This window comes from Hermetia illucens, chromosome 4, assembly GCF_905115235.1.
Source record: "Hermetia illucens chromosome 4, iHerIll2.2.curated.20191125, whole genome shotgun sequence".
Taxonomy (NCBI): domain Eukaryota; kingdom Metazoa; phylum Arthropoda; class Insecta; order Diptera; family Stratiomyidae; genus Hermetia; species Hermetia illucens.
The window spans coordinates 156752066-156768946 of NC_051852.1; the positions used below are offsets into that span (position 1 = coordinate 156752066).

The following is a 16881-nucleotide window of genomic DNA, read 5'->3' on the forward strand; positions in this document are numbered from 1 at the left end:
ATATTGAGGAATTATCAAACGACCGCTTCCTGCTCTATGAGACGCTAGAACGCCAGAGGAGGATAGACAGGGAATCAAACCCAGCGGTTAAGTATCTTGTTTCAATGCTCGACTCGAAGATGAGTTTCTTCGAGCAATTCAAAGCGGCATCGGACAGGGTTGAAGCTGGAGTCTCGGCCCTGAGTCGTCTAATGGTGAATGTTGGGGGCCCTATATCTATTAGGAGACGTCTTCTTATGGGAGCGACGGAATCTGTTCTGCACTGTGGCGAGCAGGTATGGGCTGATGCCCTTGACAAGGAGGTGCATCGTAAGGGCATTGCGCAAGTGCACAGACGAGGAGCTTTGCGAGTGGCGTCTGCTTATCGCACTGTGTCCAAACCGGCCGTGATGGTGATCGCGGGAATGATCCACATTGCCGTCCTTGCCAAGAAACGCAAAGCTATCTACCGCCGTAAGGGTGAAAACTTAGAAGAGGTGGTCGCCGTGAAGAACGTCAACGCACCCTTACCGAATGGCAACTCTCTTGGCAAAATGAGCCAAGGGGCAAATGGACTCCGTAGCTCATCGACAATTTAGACCCGTGGCTCAACCGAACGCGCGGTGAGATTGATTTCCTCCTTACCCAACTTCTAAGCGGGCATGGAGGTTTTCAGTCTTACCTGCACAGGATTGGAAAGGCGCGATCTCCTGATTGCTTGTTCTGCAATGGAGTGGCGGATAACGCTGAATACACCTTTTTCTCTTACGAAAGGTGGGACTGCTTTCGTCAGCAGCTTTATGTAAACACAGGGGAGCTCTCTTAAGACAACATTGTCAGAGAGATGCTGAAGGGCGCTGGCAGCTGCAGTCAGGTTGCGCATTATGTTTGGGCTTTTTTTATTCCGAAGAAATTGAATTCCCTGAACTAACACTTCCGTTCGTGAAAGGGATTTCCTGATTTGAAGGCTCCCAAAATAGGAAAAGCGGGAGGGCTAGCCCGAAGTAATGTGTCAAACGGTTTCAAGCAAATTCTTTGATGACAGGGAGGTGTTTAGTTGGTAGTCCGACAGCGTACTATTATGGAAGTCCAACACTCTGTGCGTAAACGCATTCAACTACCCTACTCCAAAAAAAAACCTCATATTACTGGTCCTACTCAAGAATTCAAACAGTTTTTCACCAAATGAAATGCATGCTTTCAAATGGCATCATGGTGGTGTGACGAATACTATAAAATATGGACATTTCACGCCCACAGTCGAGTAACAATTGGATCCAGGGGTTTTAACGTAAATGCCTATCATGTAAGCTTAATCCCACGGTCCTCTTCAAACACGGCTTAATTCGGAGACCACAATCAGAGCCCCGCGAAGATTAGCACAGCGGTACTGATTTCTACTGAGTTCATAAGAGGCTTATTTCTGCTGCAAGTAAGGGGTACCGCGCCCGAGTTGTACAGCGCAACTTCACACTAAAGCCCACAAGGAGCTTTGCTCGCGACCGCAACTACCGATAGTTTCCGCAAGGGGGGCCAACAGCAAATAATCTGGCCAGGAGCAGATCCCCCAAGAATTCTTCTAGAGCATATGTATTAGACGGCCGGCCCGGTTGCGATGGTACCAGATAACCTCCGGTAAGCTTCATTGCAAAAGCCACTTCTGAAGAGTCTCATTGCAGACTCGGGTCTGATCGCCCTTCTTGAGTACGTGCACTCAAGACGGGTATCCTTTTTTCAGAATCTTAACGATCAATTCTTTCTTTCATTCTATGAGAAAGGTTTCGGATTCCCAGGATTTCCATACTAGTGGGGGTAGCAGATTTACAGAAACAGGTGCAGCGATAAGTAATTCTGCGGGCGGTCGTCGAGCCCAAAGGCTTTCTATTTGAGCGCATTAATAGATGATTTCTCTTCTGTTTAGAGGAAAAGTCCGTATCCGCATGTTACGGTGACCAGCCATTTCATCCACAGGAGGCGCAATACAGTTCCTTCCGCCTCTTCAACTGCTCGATCGTTAATGTCCTTCACAGGGCCATTGATTTGATTTGCGCCCACATACAAATTCTATCGCCATACGGTACACAATACTGAACTCATTACAATCTGAGTCACCCTCTGCTTTCCTGATCAGCACAATAACAAAATGTTCCTTTGTCGCGATTTACACTACGTTTAATTTGTCGGGATTTCGTAGGGTATTGGAGTTCTAGCGCGTCATGACCGCCATCACTCGCAGCGTTCAATAAAACCTTCAATTCCTTCCGTTCATCTATCCTCTTCCAAGACTCCGCAGCAAGCTAGATCCTGTGATGCCCCTTTGGGATGTGGCCGACGACCTGTGTAGCACCCGAGAAAAAAGCATCTTTAATGACTGCCAATGCTTCTCGAGGTTTTCATGCGGGTTACTCAGTGTATCTTTCGCCCGATCGGCAAGATAGTTCCCCCACTATTGCGCGACAGCTGAATCGTATAAACGATCGAAGTTGAATTTGGGGGTTCGCAATTCTCCAACTCTGCCAAAAATGGCGGACGCAACACGTAAACGAAGATAAGCGACCATTAGTTGTTGATGCCGATGCCGATGTTGCCTTTCTGTTTACGCACATCCAGAAGACAACTCATAAATCTACTGTTAATTGTAAAGTGGTCAATCTGATTGCCCGTACGGTGTCGGTTAGTTGAACCCCAACTGACTTTATGGCGGGGTCTGTGCTCGAACAATGTTCCGGACCGAGCGATGGAACCTGCAGAAATCCGCAAACCTCCCACTATTATCGTTACAGTCCCCAAGACCATGTTTCCCCATCACATATCTGAGCAAAGTACTGTCAGGGTCTAGAGTGGTCTGTGGACTAAAAAATTAAGTTTCTGTTCATTGGGTCCGGACTAACATCAAGTAGATGTGGACTTAGAATCCCTCATATCCCAAACAAGAAACTCATTAATTCCTCCGATAGTCCCTATAAAAAAGGCGTTTTCTGAGAAGCGGAAATCAATTCAATGAAAAAGCCTTTGGGGGACATGAAGAATTGTTAATGTCCTAGAAGAACTCTTCCTTGAAACTTTTGTACAATAAGAACGTTATGGCTTGCCAGAAGGCATTTGAAGGCTATCCGCTTATCCGTGAGTCAGACTGCAGAATGTGAAGCTGGTTGAAGCCTTGCGTCAAAAGTGAGGTTAGTGCAATATTTTCTAACGTCTTCAGCAGATCTTCTGTTTGTCAAAACAATGCTAACCAAAAGCTCTTAGCAACTAGAGTGGCCACATGTAAATCTCTGTGACCTCTCAGTCCTCAAAATGTTGTCAGACTTTGACTTGATTACCGCTTAATCTTAGATTGCCACCTAGTTCTCCAGAGCCTTCTCCCCTCCTTTCGTGACCTCTCCAACCGCGAAGGAAGGTGGTAACCGGGAGAGTAGATGAAGTTTAAAATAGAAATGAAACTGAAAGGATCATAAATTGTCATCTGCACAAAAATGTGTTTATTTCTAATGATCAGATCAATTTAAAATTTATACTATCTTATCCAGAGTTAAATGTAGTTTATTACAGAAAAATGTTTTCTTAATTGTTAAGATTCACTTAAAGTTCACTAAGTTCTATCCATCATTTCGAGCCTAATATCATTCTGTTTTTACAACTGCAGTGCAGATTCTGCTGCCTATTTAAGTAACTCAACTTTTTACATCTTTTTTTTCAGACTCAGTATCTACTCAAATCACTATACTCCATTGAAATCTTTGAGAATACAATTTTCGTCGCATCGTGGGCTAACAAAAGTGTATCTTCGATAGATAGATTTACCGCCAAACCAACTCGCATCGTGAATAACGTAGAGAAAGCTTCCGGTCTTCGAGTTTTTCATCGTCAGCGACAACCTGAAGGTAAAATCAGATATATCAAAAGACAACTCCTGTGTAAGCTCGTACTATCAAAGATACAATTCAATCTGAAAGAGTTTCTTCAGAATTGTTAGCGTATATTTGATATACTCATATTGGCTGTTTTTCGACTACTTTCCAAGCGATATGCAAGGGTCGTATTTTTCACGGCTCGAACATGTTATGCCGGAAAGTATCGGATTACAAAAGGTTTCAGCATTTAGATAGAGAGACAGATTTAGATATTAGTTTGCTACTTGTATATTTATATCTAATTTATTCATTCATTCTCTCCTTTTACGGCTGATTTACATACCAATAAAATGACTGTTATTTATTATTAATTCATCAATTCAGTTGCTCATCCGTGCCGTGATCGCAATGGTGGCTGTAATCAAATCTGCATACCAATGTGGAAAAATAATGTTGCCATAGCACAGTGTCTGTGCTCGCCGGGTTACCGGCTGAAGACAAAACAGGAATGCGTACTTGTGAAGCATGAGTCGTTTCTACTATATGCAACTGCCGGGGTGACACGAATTAAGGGTATATCGCTATCGGCTAATCAAACATTGCCAGGGGGTGGAAACCAGGAGACAATTGTGCCTGTCCTTAATGTTGAAACGCCCGTCGCTTTCGATTACAACGTAAAAGAGCAGCTACTGTACTTCAGGAAGAACGACGAGTACGTAGATGAAGTATTTGAAAATTGCAAGTGCTTTTGGGTGGTTAAGTTGCACTTTCTTTTGACTGAAGGCTGATAGTGCATCCTTTGTTCGAAGGACTTCAATTAAGTTAGATTCCACCTAACGTCAACAAAAAATCAAGTTATTGGAAAATTTAAAAATTTAGTTTTTACCAGCAAGAAGCAGGTTGGTCCGTTAATGAATGTGGACCTTATTAGAGCTCTTCATGTTTAAATTAAAGTGCCAGACCACCCTCTACGCTTTATACTTCCACCAAGGGAGAACTCATGCTAATTGAAAGAAAAACTATTTTCAGAAAGACAAGAGAGTTTGTCATATACAGCCAGAGATTCGATGGCACTGGAAGAAAACGCTTGCTAACCACCCCAGATGCGACTATAGCATTGGCGTATGACTGGATCTCGAACTATATCTATCGGAGCGAAACGAATGTAATTTACGTTACAGATTTGAAAAATACGTCATTAGTGCGAACACTAGACATTAATATGGACGCTATGTAATGAATCTATCCAAATTCGGAAGCTAATGGAGAATTAAATTGCAATTCTTATTTCAGGTCTCTAGCTGTTGACCCACAGCGGGGAGTGTTGTATTTTTCTACTTGGTCGGAAGTGAGTTATTCTGAAGGTGGAGCCATTATGAGCATATGGTTGGATGGAACACATAAGGAGGTATTGACGAATTCATCTACGAATCGAATTGTTTGGCCGATCAGTTTGAATATTGATTACATGGAGAAGAAACTTTACTGGTAAGTTGTGCTGGTCTCAGATATATGTGATATGGATCATTTTATTTCTCTATATCTCGCGTTTGTTATCGTCGTTATTATATGGTTACAGTAACCTTTGTTTCTGAGTTGAATAGGGTTGAATTTAGTCGAGACTGAATATTCGATATCTTTCTCAAACACGGAATATAGGATAGAAAACCTTTCAGGCCTGACGAGAGGAGGGTGGAAAAGGAGGATTCCCCCTACACCCGGAGTTTTTTCGGGGGCCCGGAATAGAAATTTTAATTGAAAAGAGGGATAACAGGAGGGCTCGCATAATTTTCATCCTACACCAATATCATTTTCACCCCGGGCTCCGTCTTTTCGAAAATTTTTACCCCTCCACGGCCCTGACTCCTTACTTTAGAAGTTCTGCTAATTCAAATATAGAGTCCTTTATTTCGAAGTAGTCGATTGGATGGATAATTGTTGATTAAGTGTCAAAAGAGTATTCCAGGCTTAAAAGTCTCGACGACTCTGGCATATTAACATATATTTCGAATATATGTATTGCCCGCGGTCTTGGGACATATGCATTTAATAATATTTAATACTTCCTCGTTTTCTCCCGCTTCAACACCCCTTAGCTTTCCCAGTTACTCCTCTTAATTTTATAAGCCCAATTCCGACATTCATTAATATCCAACATTTGAAAGGAACAATTTTACTTATTTTTTTTTTTTTTCAAAAAAACCTAACAATTGGTAGCTTTCCCCTAAATCCAGAAATCCATTTACATTCGAACAATTCCAGTTTGTATTAATTAACAATTTGCTAATAGACCAAGCGAAAATTGACCAGGCAAAGTGTTCGTTGACTCTTTTGCTTGCACATAAACTTGCCCAAGTTACACATCATTGAAGGCAGACACAATGGTTGACCTTGGCCAAGACGAATCTACATACCATTGGCAATGCAAATATTTGTTGGGATTTTTGCTTTTCCTGCATAGGCTTTGAATTTGAAGTTCAAGGATGGAGTCACTGGCATGAATGATTTGATTTGAAGCGCATCCATTGAGGAGGTGGTTACAAAAAATCAAAAGGAAGCGAAGTGGTTAGAAATAGGAAGGAGCTTTGAATTCTCCATCGCCGACCAGTGTTTCATCGCAATGCAGTGAAGAAGAATTGGCGCTCGCTGTAACAACGAGAAGGTTGAAGTGGCAGATGATCGCAAGTTCCTTTGCATGTGGCAGTCCTCCTGTTAAAGAGCTGTGGCGTATTACCACTACTGAGGTAATAGTAGCAGTTTATGGATTGCACGTTATTTGCAAGTGTATGGATTCCGTAAAGCGTAAAGATTTCCCTTCACCTTTTCAACCAATTCACTATCATCAGCGGCGCAGCAACCGGTATCCACTCTAGGCCTGTCTTAATAAGGAACTCCAGATATCCCGGTTTTGCGCCCAGGTCCACTAATTCGATATCCCTAAATGCTGTCTGGAATCCTGACCTAAGCCGTCGCTCCATCTCAGGCAGGGTCTGTCTTGTCTTCTTTTTCTATCATAGATATTGCCCTTATAGACTTTCCGGGCTGAATCATCATCATCCATACAGATTAAGTCACCCGCCCACCGTAACTTATTGACCCGGATTTTATCTACAACCTGACGGTCATGGTATCGCTCATAGACTTCGTCGTTATGTAGGCTATGGAACGGTGTATCATCATGTAGGGGCCAAAAATTCTGCGAAGAATTCATCATTCTTCATTAATGTGCAGGTCTCCTCAATCTGAATGAAAGCAGTTTGTACGCCTTGGGTCGTTCTTCCCATGATGTCGATATTGTCAACATAGGCCAGAAGTTGGTTGGACTTAAAGAGGATCGTATCTCACGCATCCACCTCAGCATCACGGATCATTTTTTCCAGGCCAGGACGCATGGTAGGGCATCCCCTTGTCTTAGACCGTTGTTGATGTTGAATGGTCTCGAGAGTGATTCTGCTGCTTTTATCTGACCTCGCATATTGATCAGGGTCAGCCTAGTTAGTATTCTCAATTTCGTCGGGATACCGAATTCTCTCAAGGCCGTACACAGTTTCACCCTGGCTATGCTATCATAGGCGGCCTTAAAATCGGTGAAAAGATGGTGCAACTGATGACCACATTCGAACAGTTTTTTGATCGGTTGCCGCAGAAAGAAAATTTGATCTGTTGCTGATTTATCTGAAGTGAAGACTCTTTGAAAAAAAATCCCCCTTTTTATGTATGAGACAGATAATGCCTCGTTGCCAATCGTCGGGCATTGATTCGCTGTCCCATACCTTGAGCACAAGTTGATGAACCAATTGGTCTAACTGGTCGCCTCCATATTTAACTCATTCGGCTGTTATTCCATCGGCTCCTGGCAACTTATGATTTTTAAGCCGATGAATTACACGGACTGTTTCTTCTATACTTGGTGGTGGTAATATTTGTCCGTCGTCTTCAGTTGGCGGGACCTCCAACTTGCCGATGTTCTGGTTGTTCAGTTGCTCATCAAAGTACTCAACCCATCGCTCCAATATGCCCATTCTGTCGGAAATCAGATTTCCCCCTTTGTCTCGGCAGGATGAGCATCGAGGTGTATAAGGCTTCATCCTGCTGACTTGTTGGTAAAACTTCCGCGCCTGGTGCGTTTGCTCCCTATGCTTTTCTAGTTCACAGACTTGTTGGTTTTCCCAGGCTTCCTTTTTCCGTCTGTGAAGTCGCTTCTCCGCACGACGGAGTTCGCGATAAGTCTCTGCGCATGCCCACGTTGTTTGAGAATGCAATATTACAAGGTATGCGGCATTCTTTCATTCCGTAGCTAGCTTACATTCATCGTCAACCAGCCGTTCCGACTCCTTTTGCGGCTGGGGTCAAGTATCTTTGTGGCCGTATCAATGATAACGTTCTTCAGATGGTTGTGAAGATCATTTGTTGATGTTTCATCTCCAGGATCTCTGTTGACTGCGGTTATTGCGGTGTACATTTCCCTCTTATAGGTGTCGCGGAGGGCGGTGTTGTGGATCGCTTCAGTATTCACTCTCACCTGGTTATCAGAGGGGATTATAGGTGGTGTCGTAATTCATGCTCGGAGCACCATGGAAACGAGATACTGGCCCGAGTCTATATTGGCACCCCTATATGTTCTGAGATTCATCAACGCTGAGAGGTGACGGCGTTCAATCAGCACGTGGTCAATTTGGTTGAAAATGGTCCCGTCTGAAGAGGCCCACGTATGTTTCTGGATCGCTTTTCGCGCAAATCAAGTATTTCCAACAACCATTTCTTGCAATACTGCTAACTGAATAATGCGCAGTCCGTTATCATTGGTATCCCTATGGAAGCTATAGGAGCCGACCTATCGGCTGAATATGGGCTCCGTCCCTACTTGACTGTTGAAATCTCCAAGTATGATTTTGAGAACATACTTGGGACAGACTTCGAGGGTCCGCTCAACTGCGTCGTAGAAGGTATCCTTTTCTGACTCTGCAGTTTCCTCTGTAGGGGCGTGAGCGTTTATGAAGGTTATATTTCTAAACTTGCCTCGCAAACGCAGAGTGCATAGCCTTTCGCTTATATTTTCAAAGCCGATAACAGCAGGTTTCATTTCATCGGAGTAGGTTTCTTCGTCAGCCAGACTAAGAAACCTACTCCGAGCACATGGTTTACTGGATGGCCGCTATAATATATGGTGTAGCGGCTTTTCTCCAGGAAGCCGGTTCCTGTCCATCGCATCTCTTGCAACGCTGTTACATCAGCCTTATATTGGGATAGGGTATCGGCTAGCTGTTTAGCAGCATTCGGTCTATACAGGGACCGCACGTTCCATGAGAAAATGTGCAAATCGTTACTCTGTTGTCGTTGCCGGGTTCGTCGGTTTAAATTCTATCCTGTCCTGGGCTTCGTAACTTGGGTTTTCCATGTAGGGTTATCTGCCCTACCCGACCCCCATCCAGGCGGACTAGTTGGTACAATCTGTCCCGTTTTTAATCGCTCCTTCGCCTTCATCCTTCTCCGTCTTCAGTTCTTCATTAAGGTAGAACTCCCAGCGATCACCATGTGGAAGTGGAGATAGGGTTTGGTAGTAGAGCTGTTGGAGTTGGGTCAGCAGGCGTTTCCCAGGTTTTGTGCTCCATCGTGGGTACCAATCCACGTTTCGCTCTGAGACCCGTACTACCCTTTGACCGGAACTAGGTTCGGGGCAGGTAATATTGTCCAGCTGCAAAACAGGAGATGTTCCAATCCAAAGGAATCGTGTCATAACGGAGACTTTTGGACGTTTGAAAGGGACCTTCTCACTTCTTGCTATCCATCTTTCCTCAAACAACTTGTACTGTAGTGACTGTTCAACTATGCCAATTACCTCGTGGAGAACGGTTTCCGTGGATTTGCCACTAAGGTCGACATGCTGGGATTGACAGCAGAGCGTTCTCTCAATAGTTGTTCTTAAGCTAATGTCTAGGACGCGCCCTATGGTCTCCAACACGAAAGAATTGGGGCTGATTAGTTGAAACTGCTTCTCGGTATGAAAACCACGCGCGCGTGTCTTCAACAATGTGGTACGTATCTCAAAGATACAGCTCCGGTAAATCTCGATAAGCCAGCACTGCACTTTCTTGCTGCTTCTACAACATGACTGGCATTACCTTGATGGCCAGTCGATTTTATCCTCGGTAATTACCGATTTTATATTCTCGCATGACTGGAGCAGGATACCCTCCAAGCAAGGCTCTGATTAGCAGTTCCCCTCGCTGACGAAAAAATGCAACTGAATCAGTAGCTGTCTTTTTGTTGTGTTAAGCAGAACATGACACTTTCAAGACGGTCCGAATGCCGTTTTCATAGCCCAGACTTTTGCGCACCGGAGGGTTTTTTCTCGATAACTTGACAAACTTCGTCCAGTCGATCCTCCTGGGGCCTCTGAAAGGGTTAGAGGCTTCTGAAGCGGGATGCAGACTGGAAAGTATCTAACTGTGATCTGAGGAGGATCTATCGTCAGAGACTTTTCAGTTCTCCATTCTAAGAATCCCATTATCGGTTAATAGGGTAGCATCAAGGACCTCCTCCCAAACCGTCGCCGTTCTCCGAGGTGCAAAAATGGAAGGTTGGTGTATTGCCCTTTTTACACACCAATAGGTTTGTGCTTATAACAAAGTCAAAGAATGATTTACTCCTTTCGTTGATTTGCGTGCTGCCTCAAATCGTATTTACATTGGCGTCGCAGCCTATCAAAAGGTAGGCCTTTGCTGCTGGGATGGTAGATCAGTGGTGAGCCATGTAAACTGAGGAAACATACACGTTCTCCGCTCCTGCTTACTCCAGGTAGAAGACGACTAGGTCGCTAGAATTCAGGTCGGGACATAGAACGGCGTGCAGACTCTTCCTGGCGAAGATACATGCTATAGGTCTATCCTGATCAGCGTCTCTTCTGCTGTGGAATAAAGTATAATGTATGCTTTGGAGTGCTTTGTTATTTCGATTGCCTCCGACCCAGGGCTCTTGTATTAGTGCGACGTCAATACCTGTCTCTAAAAAGAAGACCAACAGCATTATCTGATTGCGTAAGGAGTTCGTCAATCCCCGTCGGACGGTCGATCTCTATTTCCACCAATAGCTCATTTGCGAAGTCGACTCGAACGAGGCCATCGTCCTGTCTCGCCAAAAGGAATACTTTCACTTTTGCGTTCCTGATTCCGAACGGCATTTTGTAATCCGCCTTTTCCAGTGCCCCCACGTATTCTCCGTTTAAACGGAGCAGAAAAGTTTGGCTATTTACCTGGAGTTCCTACCTCGTCCTTGGAAATCCTGGGATTTTGAAGGCACATTCTACGAGCTTGTTTTTATCCATAATTCTACGAGCTTGTTTTTATCCATACAAATCTTCGAACACCAGACACGAGCGACCGGTCTCCTGGAGATCTCATCGTATGGGATAACTTTGAGCTTGAGCCCTCCCAGGCGTCGCTGATCTTATGGACGCACAAATCGAGAAAGTCTCTGGAGAGTTGGTCCTCGCATACCCATGGACTACCTGAGATGAATCGAAACTGAGAGTGAGTCCCCCTTTGACTTTGCCGTTCAAGAGATGCTCGATGATCATCCCAGATAGCCTCATCTCAACACTGGTCCTCAACTCTGGTGCTAGTTTGTTGTTCGCGCCATTGCCATCCACCAGCGCCATAGATAAGGGACTCCGTTACCTCACTTAAGGAGTTCACAGTTCGTGGCCCTTTCGGGTGTTGCTGTTTACCTGTTCCCGAAGGTTGCATAATGTCCCAGTCCTTCCACATCCTGCTTCCCTTGTATTGTTACTCCACCTCGTCCTGAGATCATTGGTCCCTTCTGCTCCTAGGTGTTCGCTGTAATTATCCCACAATTATCTGGTATTTAGCGCCTTGTCAACAGTACAGGTGTCCTTTTTTTTCGCTATCTTGCTCAGAATGTATATGATCTCCTGGTACTGGTTCTTGAGCGGGACTGCAGGGGACCTCCGCTTCTTAGTCGGTTTCAAGTGATGCTTACTGTTTCCTAACTAGATGTCAGCAGCTCCATCGTCCATTTATATTTGTTTGTTGAGTCCTTGTCTTAGTTCCACCAGATAGTCCCCTTGGCTTGGAGTTCTGTCAGCACCTTTTCGAGTGCAGAGAGGATGATCCCCGGGCTGACACTTCAGCTCATCGCCCTGACACAAGACCAGCAGGCAAATAAATGCTCGTCAGGTGGATGGGCCTACTCTCAGCCCGGCCCTACACATTCCCTGCCCATTCGAAGACGGTTCCCGGGAGGCCAGGAGGTCGTGTGTGGACTTGCCGAATTATGTAACTTTAACCTGAGGCTTAATCGGACTAGGCCCTCCATGTAGGGGCCGAAGTTTTTTAAGAATTCTTTTTTATATAAAGTGTCGAAAGGAAAGTAATTTTTAATTTTGGGGTAAAAATAAATAAAAGAAAATGTTTCCAATATTTTACCAGGTGCGACATGAAACTCAACTCAATAGAGCGTATGGGCCTCGATGGCAGTGACCGTGAAATCCTTTTCCAGCAAGTCTCCTTCTATCCATCCTCGGTTGCATATCACAACGAATTCGTTTTCTGGTCTGAAGCGTATAAAAAGAAAGTTTTACGCTTCCACATTTCAACAAATGCTTCAGAAGTGCTTTCGTAAGTATCTCCTAAGATCCTTGTCCGACATACCTTCCAGAAAATAATTTCTTATCTACCAATTTTTCAGAAAGATGGTAACTTTGGCTGTTGAAAAACATCCTGTATCGAATCTGAAAGTTTTCGATAATATGACGCAAACTGGAATGAATGACTGCGTTAAAACAAAATGCCCAGGATTGTGTCTTTATACACCAAAAGGACCTGTGTGCAAGTGTCCAAATGGATTTTCCTTGAATGGGAATGGGAGCAAGTGCATTCCCACTATTAACTACGAACATCCTGCTGTGGTGTGTAAGGATAAGTTCATGTGTCGATCGAAGAAGCAATGTTTGGATGCAAAGGATTTGTGCGATGGAGTCGACGATTGCCAGGATGGAAGTGATGAAGATTATTCAGAAAAAGGACCATGCAATGCAAGGACTTGCGATAAGGAGTTGAATTTTGTATGCGATTTGGATCGTTGTTTGCAGAGGTAGACTTTTATTTTGGAGTATGTTTGACCGACTATCCTTTAACCGAATTTTTGACAGGACCCTGCGATGCAGTGATAAGTCGTATTGTAGGGATCAGACGGATCAGAAAGATTGTCACATTCATATTTGCAATGATAATGAATTCAAATGTTCGCAAAGTAAGAAGTGCATACCAAAAGCTTGGGTGAATGACGGAGAGTTTGACTGTGGTAAGTGTCGATTTGACTAGGTCTGATGTTCCAAAAATTGCTCATGTACTTTCCTTTCTGAAGGACCAACTGACTTTTCTGATGAAGTTCCCTTGCTTTTGCCGAAATGTGAAGAATTCGAGTGTAGGAATTCAAGATGCCTTCTCTTTGTGAATGCCTGTGATGGATTGGATCAATGCGGGTAAGGATTACACAATTGTCTGACTTTGGTTTATGAAATTAATTTGTCTCCACTAGGGACAACTCCGACGAAGAGGACTGTGACTCCTATTGTGGGCCAAACGCAAAGTATTGCTTTCCAAAGGGATGTTATACAGAGGAGCATATTTGCGATGGTATCCATGATTGCTTCGATTTCAGTGACGAAATCAACTGCACTACTGTACCCAAGAGTGATAACCATGAAGAAACGTTTTCACTCGATCCGTGTGGTAAGGACGAATTTCAATGTGCACACTTTATCGACTGCATTCCACAACACCTGGTATGCAATGGAATTGTTGACTGTTTGGATCAGTCGGATGAAAGAAACTGCACAGAAATACACAAGCCACCTCCAGTTAACGAAACTGTTGACTGTGTGTATCCTGACAGGATATGCTCCATAACAAATAAATGCATTCAAGTTCATCAGCTCTGCGATGGACGCATTGACTGTCCTGACGAAACAGATGAAGGATTCCGATGTGCTGAGAAAGTCTGTGATCATATAACAGCGTGTTCGCATTTTTGTCATAACGCTCCCGAAGGATATGTGTGCTCGTGTCCTCTTCACATGTTTCTGAGAGGCAATGGCAACTGCAGCATGGAACATTCATGCGAACACTGGGACACATGTTCGCAAATTTGTGAGCCAAAGGGCAAAACATACAACTGTAAGTGCTTGCCAGGATACACTTTGCAATATGACCAATTCTCATGCAAAAGCAACAATCCTGATTCTCCGTATGTGATATTCAGCAATCGGCAAGAAATTAGAGGAGTCGATCTGAAAACTTCGGTTGTAAAGAACTTCTACGCCGATCTTAAAAACACGATCGCTCTTGATTTCTTATATCTAAATGATTCTATTCAGATATTTTGGACGGACGTTATTGATGACAAAATTTATCGCGGATTTTTGGTGGGAGAGTCATTGACTAATATTGAAGCGGTGGTCCAATCGGGCTTATCCACAGCCGAAGGACTTGCGGTCGATTGGATCGGTATGAACCTTTATTGGATCGACAGCAATCTGGATCAGATTGAAGTTTCCCTGGTCAACGGAAGTTTTCGTCGAACGCTGGTTGCAGGGGAAATGGAAAGCCCTCGAGCAATTGCCTTGGACCCACGTGAAGGACTGCTTTTCTGGACAGATTGGGATGAGAATTACCCTCGAATCGAACGCTGCTCAATGGCCGGAGAAGATCGGAAAACTATCACTCAAGTTAATCAAATAAGTGGTGGTGGAGCATGGCCAAATGGTTTGACTCTGGATTATACCCAAAAGAGAGTCTATTGGGTTGATGCGCGCTCCGATTCCATACATACCACCAAATATGATGGCAGTGAACCCCATTTGGTTACACGAGATCAAGAGACTTTGTCACACCCATTTGCAATTTCGCTTTTCGAGAACTATGTGTACTGGACGGATTGGCGAACGAATTCAGTTATAAGAGCGAATAAATGGAATGGAACCGACATTCAAGTGATTCAACGAACACTGACCCAACCATTCGGGATTCAAGTCTTGCATTCCAGTCGGCAGCCAAGAGATGGAATAAATCCCTGTAGCAAAAATAATGGTGGTTGCTCCCATTTGTGTTTGCTGAGGTAAATCCTAATTCGCCTATTCCGAATATTTCGGTTTGAACAATAGTCCTTTTTCAGCACGAACAAAACCTTCAAATGTGCCTGTCCGCATGTCATGCGACTAGACATGAAGGACCAGAAAACTTGCGTTCCCAACGAGCAGATCCTGCTATTCATCATGACTAGTGAAATTCGAGGCATAGACTTGATGCAGCCCAATCATCACACGATTCCAACCATTAGCCATACGCCCCAGGTATGTTACTTCCCCTTCTATACTTCAAGACGCAATAGGGTTCATAAATCTATTTTCAGATAGCAGAGCCTCAAAGTATTGATTACACCGTGAGCGATAGTCGATTATACTGGTCTGATACGCAATTGAATGAAATCAAAACTGCTGGACTATCAAATGGATTAATTGAAACTGTTCTCAACAATGACATCCAAAGCCCATATGTAAGATTTTCCATCCCCGCCTTTGTTTTTTTTTCTTTATTAACGACGCTTTCTTTCACCCTCAAGGGCTTCGCAGTCGATTGGATTTCAAGGAGTATGTTCGTCTCAACAGGCAAGGAAAAATGCCGAATTATCGCCTGCAATTTGAAGGGTGAATATGTAACTGAAATCCTGAATGATTTGTACGTTGTGAAGAGTATCACACTAGATCCTGTGAGGTAGGTTAGATCCACTAACTCTTGTAACTTAAGGAGCTACTTTCAAGAAAATTACGGAAGCCCTATGGAAACCTTTTTTAAATTACTCAATATTTACAATTTTTACAGAGGGACCATGTACTGGTCTCATGCAGATGAGGAAGCAAAAATATTCAGGATCGAATCAAGCGCTCTAGATGGGTCATCGCGACGAGAGCTTCTGACGACCAACAAATCAACGCATAGTCTCACGATCGATTTTGCTTCCAATCGGCTATATTTTGTTTATCAAAATTCTGGGATCATTTCCTATTTGGATCTAGCCACATATAAGGTAGGAGTCTGAAGAGCAAACGATACAATACATGCTATAATGAATTATTTTTTTCAAGGTGCACAATGTCCTTTCTTCAAGCGAAGTGATGTCGATTAGCAGCGTTACTGTGTATAATAATTCCATTTATTTCCCTGAAAATATCCAAAGCGTGATAATGTCCTGTGATAAAACTGCATGTTCGAATTTGACGACTCTGAGAAAGAATACAAGTAAGTAATTTTTTATCTTAAACCATTTCCAATAATGATCTCTAAGTTCTACTCGAACCCCTCCTTTCCGGTTAGTCTGGTATACTGTTCCACCCCGAAGTCCCATCCAGTCCTAAATAAGGCATAGCGTGTCAACCACATCTGCGTATTATCATTGTCATTTCATCGAAATGTGCTCCAGGTCGCTCCAAGTCTTCCTGAGGAGCTAACACTTCTCTACTGTCAGACTACCAACTAAAGCCCTCCTCCTCTCTTTTACGTTGTGGACAACGTCTGCACTCTCCGGCGATCTAGTCAAGAGTCCCTGCCATCTTAATATTTTTCACCTCCACCCTAATGAGGACCTGTCTACACGCGTCAAGATCCCTGGGGATATTGACCTCCGAGTGTTGAGACGGTGGAGTTGAGCGAATCTTCGAAACCGCGTCCCTAAGCAGTCGCATTCCGGACGCCTAACCCTGCCCTGATGTCTAGCACTAGATCGACGGGGAGGCGCAGATTCTCTCCGTACACCATTTCCTCGGGGCTGGGTTGTACGGAGGCCGAGGAGGATGAAAGGCAAGGACCACCACCACGACGAATCGTCGTGAGCCGTTAAGGCAGCCTCCAGCGTCCGGTGTCAATGTTTCAGCATACCATTGGACAGTGGATGTCCTACGCCATTTGAAGCCAAGGAGCTTTCCTAACTTCGCGAAAAGAGTAGATTCGAATTGCATTTCCTGGTCCGTGAT

The 16881-nt window shown here is 44.0% G+C and overlaps 1 protein-coding gene across 2 annotated transcripts in view; it reads left to right on the forward strand.

Moving 5' to 3' along the window:
* Positions 1-16881, forward strand: part of LOC119656327 (low-density lipoprotein receptor-related protein 1) — a 230720-nt gene that overhangs the window by 180183 nt on the left and 33656 nt on the right. For both annotated transcript variants that reach the window (XM_038062789.1, XM_038062790.1), the window contains exons 11-24: positions 3680-3863; positions 4218-4545; positions 4863-5066; positions 5127-5321; positions 12281-12469; positions 12540-12944; positions 13003-13154; positions 13218-13335; positions 13392-14969; positions 15027-15204; positions 15264-15407; positions 15474-15625; positions 15734-15938; positions 15997-16150. In XM_038062789.1, the coding sequence (XP_037918717.1) occupies positions 3680-3863; positions 4218-4545; positions 4863-5066; positions 5127-5321; positions 12281-12469; positions 12540-12944; positions 13003-13154; positions 13218-13335; positions 13392-14969; positions 15027-15204; positions 15264-15407; positions 15474-15625; positions 15734-15938; positions 15997-16150 (4186 nt within the window). The remainder of the gene's footprint in view (positions 1-3679; positions 3864-4217; positions 4546-4862; positions 5067-5126; positions 5322-12280; positions 12470-12539; positions 12945-13002; positions 13155-13217; positions 13336-13391; positions 14970-15026; positions 15205-15263; positions 15408-15473; positions 15626-15733; positions 15939-15996; positions 16151-16881) is intronic.